General features: G+C 57.6%; 1 protein-coding gene across 1 annotated transcript in view; it reads right to left on the bottom strand.

The window, feature by feature from the left end:
• Positions 1-13,531, bottom strand: part of VAC14 (VAC14 component of PIKFYVE complex) — a 50,469-nt gene that overhangs the window by 24,897 nt on the left and 12,041 nt on the right. Inside the window, exons 11-12 of the mRNA XM_040571085.1 lie at positions 7,469-7,613; positions 6,746-6,811 (exon numbers count right to left, since the gene is read on the bottom strand). Coding sequence (XP_040427019.1) covers positions 6,746-6,811; positions 7,469-7,613 — 211 coding nt within the window. The remainder of the gene's footprint in view (positions 1-6,745; positions 6,812-7,468; positions 7,614-13,531) is intronic.

The following is a 13,531-nucleotide window of genomic DNA, read 5'->3' as shown; positions in this document are numbered from 1 at the left end:
GCAGAGCCAGTGTTGGAAAGCCGATAACCACCCGGCTCCAGCACACTTGGGAGGACCCCGGGAGCACAAACACCACCAGGTCCCAGCCTGTGGCTGCCCCAGGGAGGAGGACAGCCGACATCAGCAGCTTTGGCAGTGAGGAACCGTCCCCGGGGGCCAGGAGAGCGCAGCCCAGCCCACGGTGCCTCCGCGGTGCTGTCACGGGGGGACCTGGTTGCCATCGGGTACTGCTCAGGGGGAGGCACCGATCTGGGTAAATAACACCCCTGGAGGCTTCTGCCTCTCGTTGCTTTTGGCTGAAACCAGCAGGGACCCAAAGGTCTTGGCTCACCTCTGGGGCCCGGCAGCACTGGGAGCTGGGTGGTGGCAAAAACCAGCCGGAGAGCTGTGGTACGGCACGGCGCCGTGTCACTCACAGCCCCCTAATTTAGGGCATTTTCTGTAGGGTGGGCAAACACACACGTCGCTGCAGCACGGATGGGGACGGAGGAGAAGCTGGAGGGGGAGCCAGGTGAGCCCCCACATGGGCTGCATTTCTCAGTCGCAAAAACCCGTAGGAAATAAGCCGGGAGGGATGGGTGCAGGAGGCCCCGGAGGAAGAGGAGGAGCAGATGGAGGCGAAGGCCCGGGGTTTTCCAGCCGTGGGAAAGAGGCAGGGAGGCCCGGCCTCCACCCCGCGTGCTGCAGAGAGGCTTCCCGGCCGCGGCCGGAGCCGAGCCAGGAGCGCTTGGTATGCGCCGCACATCCCTGCGCTGAGCTGAGACCGAGCTTTGTGCACGAGGAGGCTGCGAGAGAGCGGCATCCTGCAGGGGCTGCGAGTGCCATGGCAACGGGACGGCTGCGCCAGCGGGTCCCCGTCCCTGGGATCATCGGTCCCAGTCCCCGGGACCGTCCAACGAAAGGGCCGGGGCCATCTCCAGCTCCCCGGAGAGGGCGCGAGGATGCCCAGGGCTGGGCTCGCCCTGGGGAGAGCCTCTGGGGGCCAAGCGCTGGATCCCCGGGGGTTTTAGGGAAGAGGGAGGTGAATCAGCCCTGCAGCGAGGTTGGGAGGAGAGTGAGAGACCCCTCACCTCCCCGGGGGTTGTGTGAGGTGCACACCACGAGCCCCCTCCAGGTCTCTCTGGATCCAGGTCGGGTTAATTCACCTCTCCTTCTGCTTGAATTGCGCCCAGACCAGCTCTGCCATCTCACGCCCAGCCTTGCAGAGGGACAGATGGATGGACGCCCCTCCTGCGCTCCCCTTGGGTGCCTTCCCACGTGCCAACTGTCCCCTTGGTGTCCCTGCTGGGGCTCTGCCTCTGGCCAAAACGCACCCGCAGCCCTCAGCAGCGGGGAGGAGGAGCGGTGCTGCCGTCCCACGCAGCCCCCTTTCCCTCTGCTCGGCACGGGGACTGGGGGTCCTCAAGGCGCTCTGAAGGCTTCACTGAGTTTGTCTAGGTGGTTTTTTCTCCTTCCTAACCTTGCAGATGTTACTGGGGAGGGGAGGAAAGCACGGGAGCGCCGTCCCAGAGCCAAGAGCGGCGAGCAGCAAGGCTGGCTGGGCCCCAGGCGCGCACGGTGTGAAAAGCAAACTCACGTCCCCCTCTCCGCCGGCTTTAAAAACAAAAAAAGAAGAAAAAACCACCATTAATCTTCCCACACCAATTTAACCGGGCCTCTTTTCAGGTCCCCAGCACAGCAACTTCTATCCTCTGATCCTGCCAAGGGTTTTTTTCCCTTCCAGCCGCCAGATTTCAGCCTGCTGCTGGGAGGGGATGGGAGCAGCGTGGCCGGGGCTTCTCCTCCGCCCCTGCGGTGCTGCTCCTCGCACCTCCGGGGCATTTGCTGAAGCTAGCACAGGGGGGGAGAGGCTTCTACCAAGGGCAAATCATCCCAGGATGTGTGAGCACACCTTCACAGCACCAGCACAAACAGCAGGTGGGGGAGCTGGTTGGTAACACGGCCACTGCCAGCCAAAATCACGCCAGAGACCCGAGAACTCCGCGTCCTCCCTCCTGCTCTCACAGATCCCCCGTCTGCACCCATCCTGGGGTGCAAGGGCAGGCCTGGTGCATGCTGTCCCCAAAAAGGGAGAAGCAATCAGCCCCCTGGGGAAAATGCACGGCACTCTGCCGAGCTGCCACAGCCCCGAGCACCTCTTTGGAGGTGTTTAGTTGGGGTACGGGGAGCCTGGTGCCACCTGGTGCCACCGAGCTGGGTTCGTTGTGCACTGCAGCGCGGTGAAGGATGCACGGAGAGGGATGCAGGCAAGCCAAGGCCGGTGGGAGCGAGCTGCCGGTGCCCCCTGGGGGGCTGAATGCCTGCCAAGGCACAACGGGCGCTGTTTTTGGGCTGCTTGCACAGACCCGAGGCTGGGCTGACCACATTTTCCACGACCCAGCTTAAATTATACACCTCTCTGTATACCCCATCATTAAAGTGCACCCTGAAGCGTAACTTCTCCTCTCGAGCACGGGTAACCTCCCCGCCCCGGTATCTAGTCACCTCGAGTCTCCCTCTGGAAAATATTTACCACCAAAAAAACATTAAAAAGCCAGGCACAGGCGTGTCAGAGCTCTCCTCTTGGTGCACGCTCCCCTTTCAGCTCACTGCTTTGCGCAGGACCACGGTACTTCAGTGGCAGGGGATTAAAGTCTAGGAGCAGGAGCATGACGGAGCTAAATCCAACGGAGCACAACTGGAAACTACACCATGCTCAGACAGCTTTGGCACAAGCTTTTGTTCAGCCTCATTCACAGGGAATTGGGTGCAAGAGGAGAGGTTTGCAGGGACTTAAAAGGTGATGGCACAGCTCACGGAGCATGCCAGGAACTGGGCTCCGAAACCTGCTGCAGCATCCAGGGGCGTTGGGTGCCGCGTGGTATGTGACTTACTACGTGGAGACACCAGCAGCACTTCCAAGGCTCAGAGCTACCTTGGTAGGTGCCTCCACACCAGATTTTTGCTGGCAGGGAATAAAACATATGCTTAATTTGTGTGTGACCACAGCACGTGCTCTTTGGGGAGGGTACCAGCTCCCGCTGCTTGTCCAGCGCGGCAGCTGTGGGATGCTCCAGGAGACACAACTGCAAGGTGCAAGCTAGGACATCTCTGGGATGTTCCCGCTGCATTCAGAGCCTGGTGTTCCCGCTGCATGAACACAGGTAGGTTTTCGTGTCAGCAGAGCACAGAGGGAGCAGGACTTTATCCTGCCTCAGATCAGACCCCAGCTCCTCCTCGTGCGTCATCCTCGCGTGAGTCAGACAAAAGTCCCAGCACAACCTCCAGCCCCCAGCGAGGCTGATAGCAGCAGATAAGCAAAAAGGAGGATGTAAATAAACAGCTCCGATTTGCAGCTGGAGAAAGGAAAACAGCACAAACCAAGAAAACAAGCAGTGCCACCGGTGCAGGTTCTTCTTGGAAATCCCCTGCTGTGTTCCCCTGGGCACGGCTGAGCAGCCGACCTGGAAACTACCTCTGCAAGAGGAGCTTGCAGAGAGCAACAACCTGCAGAGCAAGTCTTGCCTTCAGCCACAGCCAGCAGCAACCGTGTTTTTAACCTGAGCATGGAAAGGTCCAGCACGCTTCTGTCCAAAGGCACCTGGGCTCCGACTTCTCACTTTCTCCACCATCAGCCCTTCAGCCCCTCGCTAGCAAGTGTCGGGGCTGTGAGACCCGCACAGGTGAAAGGAGCAGCTCGTGCAGAAAAAGCCATGCTCACCACAATCCTGTTATCCCGAAGCCGTTAGGAAGTTTTAACCACATCAAATTTTAACCAGTGCTTTTCAAGACTGAGCCCAAAACCACCTCTGACATGCAGAGAAACGCGGGGTAGGGAAGCACGGAGCCAGCACAGGACGATGCAGTACAGCAACCCAAAACCTGACAGCCAGGAGTCTTGCCTCCCAACTCGTCTACGTATCAAAGGGAATTGCTTGCTTCAGCTTCGCTCCAGCTCCTTTGTGCTGCGCTGCATTTGGGAATCTTAATGAGGTCTCTTGGCCGTTTCTTCACTGGCACTGGGGAATTGGGAACGGCCGGGAAGAGGAGGGAAGGCGGAGATGACTCAGGATGCCACAGATGCATCATGAGATGCTGGCCCCTGCTCAGCGTGGTGGAGGTGGTACAACACCTTGTGCTGCTCGAACATGAAAAACATACGTGACAACTTAAAGGGCACAGATTCAGCCCCATCCACTGCAAATTCCTCCTTGATTATTTATGGCGAGTGTGTGGAGAGACTCAGAGCAGCTCAGCAAGACCAGACTTAACAGCAAGGTGCCTGAACACAGTCCCCGTGCTAACCTGGCCATCCCCAGCCCATTAGCTGAGAGCTTTTTGGGATCCCAATCTGCCCCAGGACACCATGAATGTGTGTAGGAACACTGCAGTGCCCTCGAGCAGGGAGGAGGACTAACATGGCTTAGAGAGCACCCCACACCCCCTTTTCTAGCAGGGGCTGACATTTCAGGTTAGCTATCTCAATTTGCCCTCATCGTTCCCAAAAATGCTTGGCTTGAACCCCCCCCTCCTACTGTTTTGGTCATTTCTATTTCCTCTGCAGAGAGCAGCAAACATGGCTGGGAGCCAGCTGAGCAGTGATATTTAATGGATTGACTTGTCTATGGATTTCCTTCAAAAAAATCCCCCCCAAACATTTAAATAAATAGAAGACAAGATTAAATAAATCAGCTTAAAATTACTTTTGAGCCATTCCCAGTTATGTCACATGGAGGAAATGCATCACCGGGGTCCTTTCTTCACTGCTTTTTTCAAATATTAATAAGCAGTGTAATTGCAACATGACTCACTGCAGTCTCCTGCCAAGCCGGAGAGACTATCTGCAAGATGCAGGCTTTCTGGAGCGCTGCAAAGGCAGATGTGTGCTTGGGGACTCTTTTGGAAAGGTTTGCATCGTAAGCAGCAGGGTATGGAAAACGGCCAGGCAGCCGCTTGCCTTTGCAAGTGCAAGTCATTCCCTCGCTTGCTCATTCCCTTCCCTCCTCTCTTAACACCCCCTTGCACGAGGGATTTACTGTGGGCTTGGGGTTCGATGCCCTGAGCGTGTAATCCCAAGCAGGGAGCGTGTGATTTTTATTCCACGAGGAAGATCTGGCCTGAGAGGCTTCAAGGGCCGCCGGCAGCTTTGTGCAAGCCGCATCTAAACCCGGGCCAGCAACGGGGGAAGCGCCACTGGTGCCTGACCAGCTGCGGCCCAAAGCCGCCAGTATCCCACACCAGAAATGCTCTAGAGTGCGACAGAAAGAGGGAGAAAAAGAGAAAGATGCTGGTATTGTGAAGACCAGAATGGAAAACGAAACAAAAAAAGGGGTGAGGAAGAAAGAGAAGGAAATGGGAGAAGAGGCACAGCATCTCAGTAAGGGAGCAACCTGGAGGTGGAAAGCATGGCACCGGGAAGCCGAGGAGCAGGCAGGGGGACTCGGAGAGCCAGGCCAGAGCAGGGACAGGGAGGAGTGAGCCACCTATTTGTTTTGTTCTCTCCTGAGTCATCCTGCTGCTGCTATGGGTCTAACAGCCAGCCATCAGGCCTGAAAGCTCACTCCTACAGCACGAGCTCGGGGCAGAGCAGCACAGACGGACGTTTACTCTTAGCTTTAACGACTTCAAAAAACACTACCAGAGTTAAAAACCCATCCTGCTCTTTGCAGTGGGGGTTTACAAAGAGGGGACAGTCAGGATTTACAGAGGGGGGACAGTTGGGCACATTTTGTGTCCTCCCCAGGAGCCGCGGTGTGAATGCAGTGCCCCAGTCTCGGCGGTGGCACCGTCCCTGCCTCCTGCTGTGGCGGGTGCCTGGGAGCAGTGGGGCAGCAGGCCGGCTCCTCGGCCTGCACCACACGGGTCCACACACGAGGAATAAAGCCCAACCTGCTGGGAAAACATCCCGTGTGGCACAGAAGAATAAAGCTCGACCTCCTGGGAAAAGGGGAAAACGCCCCATGTCTGGGCCTACCCCGCAACTCTGCTCCAGGCTCTGGCACGCTGGGCCGAGGCGACAACTCTCTGCTGCCGCACGGGCTGGGCCTGGCGTGGTTGCTCAGAGGGTGTCTCAAAGGCATGTTGACACAGACGATGAGGTAGTGTCTGAATTCTGAGCCTGGGGACACGGGAAGGGGCTAAAGGCAGGGGCCTGCCCCCCGAGCATGGGGCATCGCGGTGGTCACACCACACGGGCAGCTCTACCAAGCACGGCTGATGGGGCCCTGCCAGCGGTGGGCACTGCTTAACTGCTTTGCCAGGTCTCAGCTAAGTTTTTAAGGCACCTGGTGGAAACGATCCCCATCTCCATGCTGCTGTCACGAGGCATCTGAATTCCCACTCACCCGGTGCCTGGCCAAGACCCAGCCCCACTGGGGTAAGACATCACCTCTGGTGCTTGAATCCCAGAGCCTTGAGCCTTCCCAGGCAGGCAAAAAGGATTTTTAGGAGTGACCAGCCCTCCGAGGTGGAAAGGAAGGCTCACACAGTCAGAGGGTGCAAACGACACCAGCCTAACAGGACTCTCAGCCAGACAAGGGTGCAGCCTGTTACCTGCGGGCTTCAGGGAGGCCACACTGCACTGTTTTTGGGTTGGTTTGGCCACCAGGGCTGAACTCCCAGTGTCAGCGCTGGCCAAGCCTTACGAAATCCCTACATTCAACCCAACTGAACCAGGCAAAGCTGCTCCAAAATTTGGCTGGAAGTGGGGACGGCAAGCTTCCAGTTAGACTGGAAGCACTGCACTTCCAGTGGCTGCAGCACCTACCTCATCCGACTCGTCCGAGAGTGTCCGCAACAGTATGGGGAAGAGGCTGTCGGTGTGTCGGAACATCTAGAACCAGAGAGGTGAACACCATCAGTCCCACAGGCCCCATCGTCACCCGCCAAGGGACCCCTTGCACTCCTGGAGATGCTGCTGAAAGCTTCACCAGCATTTTCCATCCTACCTAGAAGCATCTCCCTAAAGCTACTAAGCTAGTGGCAGCCGAAGCCTTCATGAAAAATGCAGGCAGACAGTTGGTTACAAAGCTACCAAGACAATTAAAGCCAATTCAAAGGTAGAAATTGGGGTACCTCTGCAGATAGATCTGCTTCCGGGGCAGCACAGTACAGCTGTACCGTGCTGCAAAGACCCACGATCAAGTCACCATGACCGTCCCTAAACCAAGCGGAAAAACCTCTTTTCCTGCACTGCTACCCCACAGCTAAGTCCCACCGACCAACTTCAGCCTGGGGGCTTACTGCCAATGCCCACCCATTTTTCTTCCTATGCCTCTGACAATGCCCTGCCCCACACCAAGTCAGCGTGGCTCTGCCCTCCTGCAGCACCTCCAGCTGCTCCAGACCCTGACCTCACCGGATCAAATAACAAAGACCAAAGCCCGTATGCCCCTTTCCCACCCAAGTACCAGTCGAGGAGCAGCTGGGAGCTGACAACCTCAGCCCCGCCAAGGAAGTTAGAGGCTCATGTGCTGAGTCCTAGACCTACCTTCCGAGGAGTCTTGATGTAGAGGTGGTAGAGCCATTTCAGGACCGCAATCCTGGTCATCATCCCAATGGAGGTGTCGTGAAGGTGGCAGTCCAGCACCTGAACTATTCCATCGAGGTTCAGGGTCACCTGGATCCTTTCAGAGCTGCACAGAAAAGAGCGGCTGGGTTCAGCACTGTGATGCCCACCTCACTCCTCCCAGGACAAGGAGGTCCACAGCACACCACAGGCTGTGTCAAACACCTCAGCCCAAACCCTAAGACATCCAAACCGCCCCCATGGCCTGATCCAGCCCCATTCAGTCCTGCCACCCACATTTCTTATTTGGTAAATCCATATCTGCTCATGGCAGCCCAAGAACTGTGCTCGTGTCTTCGGGAGTTACAGGAGCCAGGAAGCAAGCTCAGGGCTTGCAGGGTCCCGTTAATGCAGGCCAGGCTTATGCTGCATGCAGGTGTAAATTCAGCCCGGGGAGAGAACTGAACAAAACCAGCAACACCCAGGTAGCTCCGGCCTGGCTGCTCCAGCCTTCCCGTTCCTCCAGCCATGCTGGTCTGCTGCACCCCACTGCTGCTCTCCGTCAACCTGTGCCTCTGATCTGCAGGCGAACAGCAAACACGACGGGCCAAAGGAGCGCACACCTGCCCTTATGGCACAGGCAGCTTCTGACTGGTGTCAGAGCAACGGGATGCAGGGCAAGAGACACAGCGGTGCACCAAAAACTGGCCTTGGAAACAACAGAAATCTTGCAGGCTTCAAGGTTTTCCACCTTCCCAAACCAGCTGTTACCTACGCACAACAGGACACCGCGCTGGATGAATCCAGCACCACGGCTGTGTGGAGGTGCTGGTCCACGTGGCAGTCACCAGGTTTGGGGTTCAAAGACTAAAGATACATGAAATGCATTCATAACCCAAGTTTTATGGGTTCAGATGTCTTCAGAGAACACCAACCCAACATCCTCGGACGTGGCTAGCTGGGGCTGCTCCACCAGGCGGGGGCATTTGGCCCCGTAACCCCACCAAGGGCTGCAGGAGGTCCCCAGTGGTTTTGGGGGGCAGCTCTGCTACAAGGCCGCCTCGAGGACACCATGGTGGGTCCCAAAAGCCACTGCCAAGATGAAAGGCAAGGACAAGTCTTGGTCAGCAACCAGGGACAAAAGTGAGCAACTCCTTGGTTCACCAGGACACTGCCTCCTTTATAACACTGATAGCCTGCAGACCCTCAGCTCTTACTGTGGTGAAGAACATTCCAGCTTCTCCCCAAACAGGACCCACGTTTGGCACAGCCAGGAGACCCCAAAGCAGGAGAAGTAGTGTTACGGCATTTTTTGTCCCCTTTGTGCCTGCCATGGACAGGGCCGAGGAACGAGGGGTGAAGCAGACCTCCAAGAGCAGCTGCACTGAACAGCCAGAGCCAAGTCACTCCTCTCCTACCCGAGCCACTGAATTATTCAAGACTGGGCCAAGCTCCTGCAGGTTTTTCTATGGTGTGCAGAGCTCCTCTGCATCACGTTTGATAAGAAATCCTAAAGGGCAGGCTTCTTCATGGTATAATTTGCAAGTAGAAGTGTGGCTTAATGGGATTTGATCTTCCCCAGGACATGCGTTATAAGGGCAAGATGAGGAGGCTGCAGCCCCTGACAGCTCTGCAAGTATCTGACTGCTTCATCTGCGTCACGTAACAGATGCTGGGGCCTGCAGATTGCCTCGTGAGTTGGCTGGAGTTGTGCTTTGATGTTGCAAACATCAGCCGAGGACTAAACATTCAGAGCAGAAGGGAAGGAGGGATGGATTCAGGCTGTTGCTGCTTAGAGGGCCCAAGATGCTGAGAGCAGGGAGAGCTCAGGAGAGGGGGATCCCCCCAGGATCAGCATCCCCACGGATTTAAGCCACTCTAACCCTGGAGAAGTGTTGGTGAGTGGTCATGCACCTCCACCCACTGCCCCAGTCCCCTAATTCCTGCTCCCCACCTCTTCTGGAATCAGCAGCAGCTCACCCAAGAGGCTGTTCTCACCAACCCATTTCCCCGCAGACTCCGCTCCCTCCCTGGTGGTGCAGCCTGTGCTCCACCTGCCATGAGGCTCCCGACCAAAGAGCATCACGAATCCTTGACCTGATTATATCTCCAAGCCAAAACACGCCTTTGCCTGCGCAGGAGGGGAGTATCTCGGGGGTAACGTGAGGAACGTGCCTGGTGTTTGCAGAGGGAAGAGGCTGAAGCAGTGCGTGAGGCTGGCTGGGGACGCAGGGCTGCAAGGTTTGCAGCGGCACCGCTGCGGGAAGGTGCCAGCACCGCAACGGAGCCATTTCCTACCTGCTTGTGCAAAATGAGCTCATCAAAATCCTCTCCCCAGTGACACGGCACGTGCACAGCGGCACGCTGCCCCTGACCGCGCTGCTCTGTGCTGGAGCAGCACCAGATTTTGCTGCATTTCCAGGGAGGAAGGCATCAGTAAAGCACTGCAAGCGCTGCTGCAGCAGGCTCGCAGCTTGCTTGTGCATCCCAGCTCTCCTTAATCCCCAGGCAGCCCCAAGCAGGGGTAACAGCATTGCCTTAATGCGATCCGCTCGGGCCGCCACACGGGCTCCCAGCATCGACAGCTGTGCCAGGGCAGATGTCGGATGCGATCGCTTCCATCTCACCCACTACCCTACTTTCTCCCCCGCTGCTCCGGAGGGCTGGCGCAGCCCCGGCGCCTCCTGCATGGTTCTCGTGCTGCAGCAAGCAGTTTTCCAGTGAATTTAGAAACAGTGGGAGCTGCAGCAGGCTCTTGCCTCTGGATATTGGCACCTTTTTTTGCATTTTTCTCCCCAGCAGTGGCTGGGGAACCTGACACCCCCGCCCCCCGCAAGTGGTCCTGCCAGCGCATTCCCCATCTCAGAAGGCATCCTCTAGCACACAAACACTTCTCTCTTTCCAAATGCATTCAATCCACGGTGATGGTTTTCACCCCATTTCCCTTATCAGCTTATTTTCTCATCTCTTCGCTTTCTTCATGATCTTCTGCCATCCCTCTCCTTGGCAGTTGCTTTTCACTGCCAGTCTCTGAGCTGTCATCTCCCTCCTGGCCTCCTGCCCGGCCCAGCTGCTTTCCTGACCCCATTTTCAGACAAGGTTAAGGTCCGGGCCAGGCTCTAGCCTTTAAGCGGGCTCAGCAAGCTGCACTGCCAAGGGTGGAAATATCCAGGTTCTTTCATTGCGGTCCAAGTCACAAGGGCACGTCCCATATGGGCTGGCAGCTGGGCTGCTGAACTGGCCGGAGCCACTGGCCAGGAGGTAAATAGTTCCTCCCCGCTCCCCGTGCCACAAGCTGTCACTTGCTCATTCTCCATCGCTCTCATGTCGGAGCTGCTTGCTTCTTCCTGCTCAGCCAGCCCCAGGTCACCGTGACAAAGGCTGGGGCAGGGTGCCTGATGTCCCCTGGCCAGCAAGGGGCAGAGCCCAGCTCCCCTCGGCATCAGGAGGCTCTCAGGCCAGGAGGAGCCTCCCCAGGAAGACAGGCTGGAGCCCAAAGCTGCAATTTCAGCTTTGTGCTAAGCCCTACCTACCATTATCTAAGTCGTCTGATCTAAAGGCAGCCGCGGACAGCTCAGCCACGTGGCAGCAGCCTGCCCTTTCCGCAGGGTGACAGGGAGCAGGAACATCTGCATGTACCACAGAACATGGTACTGCTGTCCTGGGGGAGACGGCCTCGATGCCCACCCTCACAGCCTGGGACTCGTGTTTCCAGCCTTGCAGGAGCTGTCAGCCCTGCCCAAGAGGCAGAGGCACGTCTGACAGTGACTGTGGGCTATGGGAACCTGGAGCAGTGTCCCGAGGTCGCTGGGCTTGGCACATCGGAAAAGAGGCAGCCCGGTCCCACTGCGGGAGCAGAGACCAGAGGCAGCAGCACAGGCTGCCCACCTGGTTCAGCTCCTGCTACGCCAAAGTGGGGACACAAAAAGCCATCCTCGGGTTTTTAACAGCACTTAAAGGTCATCTGGGGCCAGGACTGAGAACAAGAGCCTCTGCCCACCCAAACCTGGGGATGGAGGCTACAAAACCTGATACCTGCTGCGCTGTTGAGCATCACCCAGAACAAGAAGTCTTCCCCATGTTGGCAAGGACCACAAAGGCTCCTCTGGAGCCTCCCTGCCCCTTATCTGGTTTGCTATGGGGTCATCATCCCAGCACCCTTGTTTAACACCTGCGTATCCAGCCCTGCTGAGCGCCTGCCAGCCAAGCAGGACAGCTGGGAAGTGGTCTCAAACTGCTCGAGTCCTGTACTGAAACGTGGATGAGACTACAGGAGCCTGAAACACGCCTTCCATTTCGGTCCCTTGAGGCAGGACAGCTGTCTGCGTCGTCTCTTTCAGCAGCTCACACGGAAGGAAGGAAATCAGGACTCTGCTCCAGAAGCCACAACTTGACCTCCCCTTCCTGATCTGGGCTCAAACTAGCGATGGCATGATCAGCTAGGCCATGGAAAGCCTCCAACAGCTCTGGAACGTGGTCCTGGTCCGCTTTACTTCTGCAGAAGCTGAAGGCAGGGACCCCACCTGCCCAGAAGCCCCGAAGCCTCTGCGGTCCCCTAAGCCAGGCTCTCCTGGGAACCAGCTTCTGCCTCAGCACAGCCCCAGCCCTGATTTCCAAGCAAATGCCACCAGGAAGCTCCCTCCAAGTGAAGCTGGCAATCACCATGGAGCATTTCTGGATGGCTGACAGCACGTTTTAGGAGAAGGGGGGTCACTGTGGCCACAGGAACGCGCCCGGCATCCACCCATCGAGCATCCAGCCCTCATCATCTCCCTGCAGCGCATCTCCACGCGACGTATCCGCAGCCGCCGGGCCGTGAAGCTGCACGGCTCCTCTCTCTGCCCCTGCTGAACGAGGTTGAGGTCATCCTCCTTCCCCTGCGGCTGCCGTGCCGTCCTCACGCCGGCTGGTGGCTGCGCGGGGAGGGCAGGGGAAGGGGCCGTGAGAGCCGGGTGCCTGGCGCAGGGCCACGCTTCATCGCTGCTCTCAGGGGGAGACCGGGGGGAAGAGGACAAAAACACAAGCAAAGAGTGACTTCATCCTAAAAGGCAGCTGCAGCTTCCTCCGGCTGCAGCCCTTCCAGCCTGTAAGGGCAGCAGAATGGTTTCCCGTGGTGCTGCCTTGACACCCAGCGGGCATTCGGCACGCAGGCAGCTGCCTGCTCCCGGCTCTGAATTGCGCCTGCCCAGCATCGCCTGGCCCTGCAACCAGCAGCCCGGGGGTACATGGGCTCGAGGGATTGCTGAGAGCACCCTTGTGCTTCTGCTCGTGCAGCACTGGAGGTGCAATTCGACTTCTCTGAGTTCCTACGGGACAGATTTCCTACAGACCCGAACCCCTGGATGCTGGTTATCCCAGCAGATGGGCAGAGAAGCAATATCCAAGTTGGAGACAAGAGACAGGGCATCAGGCAGGTGCCCAGGACTCCTCTCGGTCACATACAGCCCCCAGCCCCATGCCAGACCCCACAGCGAGTGCCCTGGGGAAAAGCTGTCAGGTCCCCGTGCTGAGCCAGGATGGCGAAATAGGCTTCCTGGCAGGTATGGCCCGTGCCATAGCCCGGCATCTCCTGCTCAGCAGGCTTAGGAGAGCTCAAAACCAAGCCCCTTTGCCAAAAGTCTCATCTCCAAGCTTCCCTGCCTGCATTGCTCCAAAATGAGCCCTCCCACTGTGTGGGGCAGCTGGCAGGAGCCAAGGACACCCACAGCCACCGAGCACAGGGCACAGCAGCATCCCTCCTGCTGAACTCGTGGATGGTCTCGCTGCCTTTCCTCCCTCTCTTCCCCAGATGAAGTTCTCCAGGACAGAGACTCAGCTATCGCGTGTCCCCTTGACTCGGTGCCTCTCATTTTCTCTCTTTCCCCCTTCCAGTTTCAGCCCCGCACGCCCACTTCTGCACCTGCTCCACTGCATGGGCTGAGCCTTCAGCCAGTGGGTGGGAGGCTGGCAGGGAGCTGGGACAGAGCTCAGTGGCCGCAGGAAAGCTGGGGAAAACCACTCAACAGCCACAAAACAGAGTCTGCAGGCAAATGAAGGAAACGGAGG

The sequence above is a fragment of the Cygnus olor genome, chromosome 12 (genome assembly GCF_009769625.2).
Source record: "Cygnus olor isolate bCygOlo1 chromosome 12, bCygOlo1.pri.v2, whole genome shotgun sequence".
Taxonomy (NCBI): domain Eukaryota; kingdom Metazoa; phylum Chordata; class Aves; order Anseriformes; family Anatidae; genus Cygnus; species Cygnus olor.
Note: the sequence above shows the minus strand (reverse complement) of the source record. Positions and strands in the feature narration are given on the sequence as shown.